General features: G+C 37.2%; 1 protein-coding gene across 1 annotated transcript; it reads left to right on the top strand.

Moving 5' to 3' along the window:
- Positions 1–209: 209 nt before the first annotated feature.
- On the top strand, positions 210–10,677 carry SLC35D2 (solute carrier family 35 (UDP-GlcNAc/UDP-glucose transporter), member D2; the record flags this gene model as incomplete). Its single annotated transcript, XM_010021528.1, has 7 exons — positions 210–243; positions 2,053–2,139; positions 5,417–5,484; positions 6,571–6,642; positions 8,262–8,330; positions 9,272–9,374; positions 10,585–10,677. Coding segments are annotated over 7 exons (526 nt in total), but the record flags the coding sequence as incomplete, so codon positions are not given.
- Between the last annotated feature and the right edge of the window lie 891 nt (positions 10,678–11,568).

The raw sequence follows: 11,568 nt of genomic DNA, 5'->3' as shown, positions 1-11,568 counted from the left end.
AATTTAGAATTTATCAACTGTGCATATACTATATTATTTGGATGCAGCTTGTGTTTTGCTGCAGCAGAAGTAAAATGTTAGGACTCCAATAAAGGTAGCAGTTCATGAACTCTTCTGAAGGACAGGCCAGACATCCACATGTCCAGTTGTTGGCTTTGGTGCTAAATTTTTATTTTTCTCAGAATTAAATATTTGTTTATGTTTTTCAGCTTCCCATCACCAATGTTTCTTGGAATTGGACAGGTATGTTCACAAGTAAAGCATACTAAATGTACTTATTATTTTGTAAATTAAACTAATGTTAGCTTAGAGATATATTTAAGGAGAGGGAAATCTCACTTATACTGCACTGCTTGTCTTCTGGCTCAGGTGGATTAGTAAGGAAGAGTGATTTGTTTCAGTGAGATCAAGGAACCTTAGACTCAAGTCAAAAATACTGCCCGGGAAGAGTCATGTAAAGGACTAGAAATGCCATTTATTTCCTCTTGTAAAGTTCAGTAATTAAGAGATCTGGCTGTCAAAACTGTCAGTGTTTGTTCTAGTAAGTGCATAGATCCTATGAGACTCCTTGAGCATTTGTGAATTTTATGCAGAGATGTTGCCTCTATTTATAGGACAAATCATGTATTTCGTCATAAATTTCTCTCCCCTTTCCCAGCAGTTTTCCAGTAGGACTACCACACAATTTTGGTTCTTCGTTGCCTTACTTATCTGTGGGCGATTTACAGTACTGTAGCAGAAATATGTGGTTTCTGGGGTTTTTTGTTTGGTTGGGTTTTTTTGTTTGGTTTTTTTTTTTTTTTTTGAGGGGGGAATTGTGGGTTTTTTTTTTTGTTTTGTTTTTTTTTTTTGTTTGGTTTGTTTTGTTTTTTTAATTTGGGTTTGGTTTTTTGTTTTGGTTTTTTTGTTTGTTTTGGTTTGTTTTTTTGTTTTTTTGTTTTTTTTTTTTGGTGTGTGTGTTATTTTTGTTGTTAGTGGGCATCATAGTAAAATCAAAGTTCAAATGTTTGTGTACATGGTCCACAAAGAAGAATGTATGACTGCAGAGGTATAACTGGTATAGATGGAGCCTAGGAGCAAGTGTAGTTTAGGCAAATATATTTAAAACAGAGGACTTACTTTCTGCTAAGGTTACAAGCCAAGGGATAGAGAGGAAGAGGTGAAAACAAGGTACTGCAAGTCTGACATCTCTGCTGCTTGGTGCTGAGAGGAGTAAAATGTTTTGTAAAGTCTTGTCAGTGTAGGAGGATGAGATACACTCTCACGCATCTAATCTGCTCAAGGAACCACTCAGATGATGTCTCAGTGGAAACCGAAGAATATAAAATGTGGCAATAAATCATGTTAATGGCAATGATACAGCTTTGTTTCATTGCAGAACTTAAGACTCAGTAGTATTTCCATTTTTTGTTGTCTGATCCTTCCAGGACATCCCTAAACATTTTGTAAAGTGCACAGCATATGGTATAATGCTTTAGTCTGCAGAGCATGACTCCACCCCATCCTCTAGATAGTCAATTATTGTATTTTTGAATAAGAAAAATGTTAAATTTTTTTTCATCTATGAGGCAAGCATTAAGTTATGATGTGTGATTGCTCAGATATTCTCCTTCATCGTGTCCATATCCTTATTGTTTCTTCCTCATGTTGTCAACAGACTGATCAATGCACAACCCCTGCTTCACATTACCAAAAAAAACCTGCAGGAGTGATTCCTCAGGCTAACTAACACTCAGTGAAAATAGCATCACTATTCTGGGATCCTGTCCTGTTTTATTTTCTCAGCTTCTTCTCAGCATGCATTGTTTTACAGGGTGCCACTAATTTTGTCAAGCTGGTAAAACATATGTCTATATTGTACTTCTAAATAAATAGCTGGCCAAATTCATAAGAATAAAGTTATTCCAGTTTATTAATTGCATTCTGTATTGTTCTTTGACAGAAATACGTAATACCTAGCATTTGTCAAATGCATGTAAAGATTTTGTTTTTGAAGCAGTTCTTTCATTCATACATGACAGTTTTGCTCTAACATGACTTCTCTTTGTTTAGATGGCAGCCACTATACTTATCTTGTACGTGTCAAAAATAAATAAGATTGTTAACTTTCCTGATTTTGACAAAAGTATTCCTCTAAAGGTAAGGATTACATAGGTCCTGATACTAATAATAAAATGTTACCTCTTATACTGGCATTCTTTCTTATGGAGACAAGATATAAAAGAACAACAGATTCAAAATGCATTGTTTGTCAAGTGTTATTTATATCTTTGTTTCATTTAATATTAGATTTGACCATGTTAATTTCACTGCAGTATTCTGGCCTTTTGTTTGCAGAGACATCTGGTACTATTTACGTATGTAGTACATGGGAAAAGGTGCTGATGAAATCTTTCAGATTCCTGAAGTATTTTGCTGGGTGTATAGAGTTCCCTGTAGGATCAATGGGAGACCCATGTTTAAGAAAGAGTTTTGATCACAGTATGAAGAAAGAAAGGCTGCTTGGAAATCTTAATGGGATATATGATAAAACCATAGAAAGAGAGTATGTGATAGACGAAAAACCTGAACAACAGTTGACTCCAAATGTAAGATTTACGTTCCATAGGAGTGACTAAAATAATGCTCACTGAAAATGCAGACAGGGGATAGCTCCATCCTGCAGACCTAAGGTATACATGGTCTGAAGAGGCAGGACAGAGAAAATACGAGATGATCTTTTACTATCTCAGACTGGGCGCTAGGATCTGAAATGACTACAGCAATGATCCTTGCAGATTTTTGCATCTATGTGTAATATTGCTGGAGCTTTACTTCGATGCGTAAGCCTGTGCATTTATTTTTTGTTGCAGGATATTGGTCAGTGTTCGATCAGAGGTACACATAGAGTTAGCTCCCAGCTGTGCTGCAGGGCTCAGATATTATAGCTTTTCAGGCCAGCATCTTCATTGCAGAATCTTGTACTATCAGTATGAGGTTTACTATGAATGTCTTGCAGCCGTTTGTGAATGCTTTTTATTCTTAATGCATACTGAAATTGTTGGCCAATTATAAAATGGACAATCCTTATTTATTCCCAAATATGAAAGAAAAAGGTTTTCCAGTGGGTAGTTTTGAGTTCTGCATATAAACAATGTTGAGAAGTTTCTTCCCTCCACCTCCGCCTGTTGCACTACTCTATGCTCTTTCTTTGCTGTTGCCTTCACTTTAGCATAAAAACACTGAAAAAAATACAGCACCTGTTTTCCTTGTTCTAATAGTATCTATTCTTTCCAAGACTTCCCTGGATATGCTGGGAGCAGTCAGCACTGCAGCACTGTAGACTTGTATATTGCCTGTAGTGCTGGAGTGCTGACTAATCACAGTGAATCAGCTGGATTACTCATTGTTGATTTCTTTACTTTCTAAAGCCCCCTCTGACTGACTTTTCATCCTTTTGACAACTTTTGCTTTCATTGAAACTAAGATTATCATCGCTTTTCACTCCAGGACTGATTTATGCGCTCAGTTCTTTCAGCTAGAGTTTTAAATTAGCAAAGTACTTTTTTTAGTGACAAAGCTATGGAGTGCTTGACCCTTTCTAAGTAAATGTTTCACTGATCTCTGATGTTGTAATTTTATCTTTACAACAGATGATTTCAGAGGAAAAAGAATGTAATGTCAGGTTTGCTTTCATCCTATAAATGAAATAGACATTTTTTTCTAAAAAATCTGTAGAAAAGATAGTGCATTAGAATTTTTTTTTCAAACTTATGTTGACAGGCTGAATATTTATTGTTACTTATACTCCTGTTTATAATCCTGTTTACTTTCACTTAAAAGTTAACTTTAGTTAGCTGTAGGTAACTTTTACTCCACTTTTCTCTCCTCTTTGCTGTAACAGAAATGCAGAATTGTTAACATAGAAAAATTCAGCCCACTCCTCTGTGTGCTTTTCCAGCACACAATGGTATGAGAGGGCATGGCCTCCAACAAAGAGTGTCTCCTGGAGCATGCGTAGGCACAACAACAGCAGCTATTACACGTTAGGATAGAGGACACGTTTTGTCTTTCTCCTGTTTCAGCTCCATTTGACTAATAGTGAGTGGGATTAGATGTACACACCACCTTTGTCCCCACTGATTACTTCGGTTGGTTTTAATCTCCTGCAGCTTTTCTGTGGTGAGAGAATTTAGAGCTTTGAGCTGCAGCTGAATATTGTGTAGGGACGCCTCACTTGCACGTTTCCTTAAGGCTTTAAAGATCGCTTTCTGTTTCTCTGTATTGTGTTAGGGCCCATATGTTTCTGTGCAAGTCAGTCTCATTATGCTAGAAGCTGGAAAAGGTAAAGTTTTATTTACCCTAAATACTTTTGTTTTTCCTTTCTATTATCTCACTTAACATAATCTGCTGGGTAGATATGAAATGATGTTTCTGCCAGGCATACTAATGTGGAATACCTAGAGAAGCACAGCATACTTACAGTTTATTCATTCTTTTATTTCACCTGCCCTCTTGCTTATTTACCCCTCTACTCTGCTCTCATGAGACCTCACCTGGAGTATTGTGTACAGTTCTGGTGTCCTCAACATAAAAAGGACATGGAGCTGCTGCAGCAAGTCCAGAGGAGGGCCCAGAGGATGATAAGGGGGCTGGAGCACCTCCCTTACGAAGACAGGCTGAGAAAGTTGGGGCTGTTCAGCCTGCAGAAGAGAAGGCTGCGTGGAGACCTCATAGCAGCCTTCCAGTATCTGAAGGGGGGCTATAAGGATAATGGGGAGGGATTCTTCATTAGGGACTCTAGTGATAGGACAAGGGGTAATGGGTTTAAACTTAAACAGGGGAAGTTTAGGTTAGATATAAGGAAGAAGTTCTTCACAGTGAGGGTGGTGAGGCACTGGAATAGGTTGCCCAAGGAAGTTGTGAATGCTTCAACCCTGGAGGTGTTCAAGGCCAGGTTGGACAGAGCCCTGGGCGACATAGTTTAGTGGGTGGTGTCCCTGCTCATGGCAGGGGGGGTGGAACTAGAGGATCTTAAGGTCCTTGCCAACCCTAACTATTCTATGATTCTATGATTTAGCTACTGTTATTAATATTACTTTATACCTAACATTCAAATGTTATGATGGGTATTAACCAGAGGATTATAAGTAATTCAAATAAAACCATTTAAAACTTATTTTTAAGTGGAGTCTAAGTCTCATTAGAGGTAGATTGCAAATCTCCTGATGAAACAGCGAAGCTGTGGGTTTGAATTGTCACATGAGCAAGAGCTGCAGATCAGTTTGCAGTACAGGGTTTTTTTTTTCCTTAAAAACCCCTCTTTCGCGCTGAAGGTACATCTGATATTAATACAGTTATCAAATTCTATCAATTAAAGTTTCTTAACAGTGCTTAAAACGTAATAATCTGACTTGTGCTTTTAATTTTATCACAGTTGTTTCCTCTGCCTCTGATTTATGTTGGAAACCACATAAGTGGATTATCAAGTACCAGCAAACTCAGGTACGGTAAATGGAAGATATAAGCAAACTGTTTCAATTTTACCCTGTTCTCTTGCAAGGGGTAAAAATCCTGTAAAAGTTGGAATCATGGGTTCTTCTTTCCCATTTCCTAACTGTATTTTAAAAGAAAAAGTTAGGAGGTTACTTTAAACATAAGTGGCTGACATCCTGTGGCTGACATCTTTTAGATTTACTGTTCATAACTAATTTTTACAACAGAAAAGTGAGAATGGCTGCAGTGTTTCTACCATTCACATTTTGCTATATTATGTGACATTTGTTTACATTTTAGAATTTTTCATCTTGTTTGGGTTATCTCTAAGGTGTAGATGATCTTATGTATAACTTCAAAATGCCTGTCATAAAGTGATTATAGTCCGTGTTAGGATTTGTATCGCTTATTAATGCAGTTGCTAAAAGTTATCTTAAACAGGGAATTAATTGGTCCATATGGCCATGCTGTCAGATTTCCAAAGTGTCAGATGCAAGTGTTTACCCGAATTTATCAAATTATTTCCAGTGACTATGTGTAGAACAACAGTATGTTGTTCAAAAATAGCTGTTTATTGGTGCTTGCAGCTGATCCCACCTTTCCTACTTTCTCTGATTTTTTTCTTGTGGATTAATTTTACTTTTTTTGAAAGCACAGCTTGTTTGCTAAGCACGTTTGCTTTGTATTTTATTTCTGTTACATGTTTTCAGAGACAGGATTATTGTGTGTCCTTTTAAGTTTACAACAAAAGTAATTTTTACTTACTCTGCCCAGGACATAAGGGCTGTGCTAGGTAGAAAATAGCTTTTATATTCCATTTCACTGATGCAGAGGAACCTTTTAGGAGATAGCCAGTTACATTGTTTTACAAACTGGCAAATCTTGTGATTTGTCAATAATTTGGTTATCTAATCTGACTCTAGTGTCAGACTGACATTTTTTTATATAAGCTAAGTGGCTGGGAATTTGTTTTGGTTGCTTATTGCTGGACTAATGGTTTTATCCTCTGATTGGTAAAATTAGATAAGAATTAGAACATAAACATGCTGTTAATCTGATGCTATGCTTGGATTTTTATGTTTTTTTTTTTGACAGTTTGCCGATGTTTACTGTGCTCAGGAAGTTTACCATTCCACTTACTTTACTGCTGGAAATCATCATACTTGGGTGATCCTTGTTTTTTTTTTTTATTTTTTATTTAAGATACCTTTATTTTAGATCATATAAAATGGATTACTTGTGGCATCTCATCAGAATATTGATTTTTACTGACAAATAGAGAAAAGCAAAGAAAGTGGATTTATGTAGCTTTTTTTGAAGACATAGATACATGCATTTCAGTGAATACAGGGAAAAAAAATAGCTTTCATTTCCACAGCTCATTCTCTTGACTGTTATACAAGAATCATGTAAGCAGAGCACAACTCAGACATTATTTTTAATGAGAAATTAAGAAGTATATGATATTGCAGCTTAAGATCACTAGTTTCAGTTGTACTGACTTGGAAGAACAGGAATATAAATATGTCAGCTGAAGCTGAACCAGGCACCATGAGAGTGACAATCAGGGGAAAAGCTTTTCCAAATGCTCCAGGTAGGCTGTCATCTTTTGACTGAAGCAACAGTTGATCAATGTGATGCATATTTGGGGATGCTCTGGGATTCTTTTCTAGTTGTAAGTTCTCACAGAAAAAGCAGAACTTGCTGTCTTCTCTTGTTGGCCTGAGGACTCTCAAGAGGAAGTGAGGAAAATGTGAGTCAGTGAGGTTGTCATCAGCTCCCAGCTGGTCTGCAGCAATGTGGTGTGTTAATGCAAGCAACATCCTAGCCTAAGGGAAGTTTAGGAGCAGAACGCTGTATTCTGTATTCCTACAGGCTGCCGCATTGTAGTTCCTCAGAGCTGAAAATGAAAGAGCTCCAAAAAGTCTATGCTGGATTACCTCAGGATTTGAAAAGCAGTCAAGATTTAGGTTGTTACTGTCAAGAGCCACTATGATCAAAGCCTAAGATATCTAGAGACAGCATATAGCTTTGTTGTTGGGACAGTGGTCCTCAGCTATGCTCATTTGACACACAGGATTTCTCCAAGAGCACTGTACATTTTGTTTTGATGGATCTTTTCTCACAGGCCAGCTCAGACCTGGGGCTAGCAAAGGCAAATGTCTGTAAGGCACACTGCAGTATTAAGACATTTCTAAGTAAAGTAATATAGATATAAGAAGCAGAATAGTTTTATGTTATGCTTTTTCCTACTCTGTGGCAGTGCTGCTGTAGACATAGTGAAGAATATTATAAGCTCCTATGCTTTCCCCTTCAAGTACAAGGTTTCGGTTTGATTTCAGAACAAGTATCTATTTGAAAAATAGCCCAGACAATGTGCTGTACAGCATCTTCCCCAAGAAAGGTGAGGTGAAAAACTGCATGAGAGATGTGTAGTGATTTTCCATTATTGGATTACAGAAATACACTGTAATACATCCATTATGAATACAAATACACAGTAATTACAGTTTGTTCCAGGGTTGTTACTTTAAACCTTTAATCTTTACTTCTGAAATTATCTAGCAGCAGAATGCTCACAATGTTTTTTCAGTCTCTGTTCTCAGGGCCAAAGTCTGACAGCATGGCTCATGGTCAATCACATTGCTTCTGTAAGGTTATCATGACTGCGCCCTTGTGTTAAATGTTCTCTGATTACTAATTGCTTTGAAACTTTTCAGGCAGCCAGCCATTTAATCTCTTTTTCAAATAATGAAACTGTGAACTGTCTTAATTTTTGTCTACAGGAAACGATATCCACTGAGCATTGTAGTCAGCGTATTTGCCATCATTCTTGGAGCCTTCATAGCAGCTGGGTAAGGTTTCCATTTGTTATACAAAGTCCTGTTGTGAGAGGAGGGACAACAGGAGGATTTTTTTCTGTGCCAAGTAAACCTAAATTGAGGTCAGTTACTCTGGATTAAGTTGGTTTGGAAAATCTCTCTACTGACATCACTGGGAGGTGCAGGAATACAAAGGGAAAAATTTAATTGCAGCTGGAAATACTTGGGTACTTCTTTTTTCCCCTCTAGGTTTTCCATGTTTACAGGATCACAAATGAAGCAAGCTAAAACTGTGCGAAGAATGCTGCTTTTATTTCCTAGTAGCAGTGTATTTGGATTAAGCAATGTCTTTTTTTTCTTTTTCTTTTAGATAAAGTTCATAAACCACTGGTATGCCAGTCTCATTTGTTTTCTTTCTGTTTGAATATTCCTTTACTGACCTGGAAATGTAAAGTTATTTTTTATTTCTGGGCTTTGCTGTGTACAAAGGTTCTAATTTCCATGTGATGTGACTCGGATGGGAGCCATGTCTTATTAAGTGAATTACTCTATATACATGAGGTGACTAGTCAAAACAGAAAGGATGACAATACATCTGGTTTACCTGTAAGAAAACTAGTAGTTTTACCCTAGCTACTTCTTGTGTTAGAAGAAATACCTAAGTATGCTCAGTAATAATTGGACAAGTTGTCAGGATTGAGACAGGTGGAATTTTTCACAGAATGAAAACTGAACACTTCCTAATACTTCTATGCTGAGTACTGGGAACTCTCTGATGACTCATTTATGATGGTCCTGTGACTGAAGAAATGTAAAGTACTTTGACTTACAAAGAAGGCTCGAAGCACAACCTATGACTTGCTGGATTTGTCAGGATTTGCATTTCCTCATTTACAGTATTTTTTTAAGTGAACAAATAATTGCAATGCATTGTATACTGTTTGCTTATTTGCAATGTAATATTTCTTTCCCAGGTCTGATCTGTCTTTTAATCTGGAGGGTTACACCTTCGTATTGCTAAATGATATCTTCACAGCAGCAAACGGAGTTTACACAAAGCAGAAAATTGATCCAAAGGTAACTGTGGGGTGATTAGGTTGAGTTTAACATTATGACAGTACCATTACAGTGGGTTGCCTATGATATGACCATGAACATACAGTTAGGAACTAATAATTGGTTTAATTTGCTTTCATACTTCAGTTGATAAATGCATTCAGAACAGCAGTAAACTTGCTCTATACATCAAAGGAAGATGATTTTTTGAATAGAAACACACTTTTAGTGAGGTTTATGTAAAATAATCTTTCGGGTAGGAACAGAGACCTGTCCAGTTTGAGTCAATAACTGCAGAAACTACCATCTTTTTTAGCTATCTAATAGCAAGTCTACCAAACCCAGCTATTTGAAAGAATTAGATGATACCTTGATACATTATACTTTATGTAAACATTGAACAGGCTACTCTTCAAATACAGTGCCATTAAAATGTGTCAAGACGTAGCAAAGAGCAGTCCTAGAGATTCTGGATGAAGGTTTTGTCACTTGACTTTTGTGGTTCAGTGTGTGAAAATATATACCTTTTAATAATCTCAAGAGTCACGCAGAGTCCAGTCTCTGCATGTTTCTTTGCAAGAAGCACTTAACAGCCTCACAGTTTTCTGCAGAATACAGGGTTTCATTTTAAAGCAAGAGAGAAGCTGGAGAGATTTGCTAAGTAGCATGGCTGAATCTGGAAGAAAGGAAGGCTGCTTTTTCATTCCCCTAATCTTCTGCCTTTTGTCAGGCAAGTTAACCAATAGGATGTATGGCATGCCTCAAGTTACTTGAAGGTACATCAGTTACCAGTGGTTGCGGATGCTCCGTCTAGGAGTCAGACTTCATTAATTTTTGTTATGCTTGCCTCAGGGAGCCACCCAGACCTATGCTTTCATGCTTGATATGCAGTAGATGGTGTGGGTAATCCCTTGGCCACGCAGAGGCTTACAGGGAGTCTAATACAAAGCAGTTCTGGACCAGTGCCTTGGGAAGTTTCTGACTAGCTAGTATTGTATAGAAACTGTCCAACGTACAGCAGAGCAGTAATACTCTCCTGAGCATACAGACAAAGTGACTGAAATGGAAACAGCTCAGTACTAAACACTGAATCCAAGGGTCACAAGCTTGTATTTTAAATTGAAATGTACCATGTTTTGTCTGCTGATTAACAGTAGATTGCCAGAGTAATATTTAGTATTTTGTTCCCAATTAGCTTGTAATTACAAACACCATGTTTCATTTTCCACAGGAGTTGGGGAAATATGGTGTCCTTTTCTATAATGCTTGTTTCATGGTGATTCCAACAGTTATTATTAGCTTTTCTACTGGAGACTTTCAGCAGGTAAGGAGCAATACTGCGTATTTCAAACTGCTAACGGTATTTTGTTCAAGGGTTTTTGGTTTTGTTTTGTGTTTTCTTTTTTTTTTTTTTTTTTTTCAGAAAAGGGGAGCGGGAGGTTGGTGGCAATTTTTGTTTGTTCATAAAAAAGGTAATTCTACCTCCATGTTAGTGACTAGTATTTGAAATATGTGACTTGGACTTGCCCTTCATAGGTAAGAACTTTTAATTATTCACTCTAAGGAGAAGCTGCTTATGTGTGATAGCTCTTATATAAACCTTTGTTTAAGAAATAATGTATGACTGGGGACTTGCAGCTAGAGCAATCAGTTGGGAATCCAGCTGCCCTGTGTGATTTGCCACGTGCTACAAAATAAGATTGCAAATACCAAAACTAGACAATTTCTAGTCCATTGTTCTGATGCAGAGAACAGATTCCTGTTTAGTCTTCATCTAGTTTGGTAACCTACATTTTGCATTCTCATGGAATGACAGCGTGACTCTCCATAGCTAATAACACAGTATAACACCACAGGCAGAATCTCCTGGCACATAAAGTATTGGACTAGGAGGTTTGTGGGTTTTCGCTCCCTCACAGACTTACTGAGTTGACTTTTTCTTACCTGTAAAATGAGTATAGACACTCATACTACTTTATGGAAATGTTCGAGATTCACCAATTAAAATTGTTACAGAGCTGGAGGGTCTCATAAATCATTGCAGTGTTCCTTGTTGTTGTGCTCTGGACTTACATGATTTAGTTATTGTGTTCTTAGAAGTCTGTTTTAAGTGGAAAAATTGTCATTCCCTGAAAATATGGATTTAGATCAGCTCTGAATATAAACCTCTTCTTGTGATGTCAGTCCAGCATGACCTTTTGCCAGTTTAGGAAAA

The sequence above is a fragment of the Nestor notabilis genome, unplaced genomic scaffold (assembly GCF_000696875.1).
Source record: "Nestor notabilis isolate BGI_N333 unplaced genomic scaffold, ASM69687v1 scaffold21939, whole genome shotgun sequence".
In the NCBI taxonomy this organism is placed as follows: domain Eukaryota; kingdom Metazoa; phylum Chordata; class Aves; order Psittaciformes; family Psittacidae; genus Nestor; species Nestor notabilis.
This window is presented reverse-complemented; position numbering and strand designations above follow the sequence as displayed.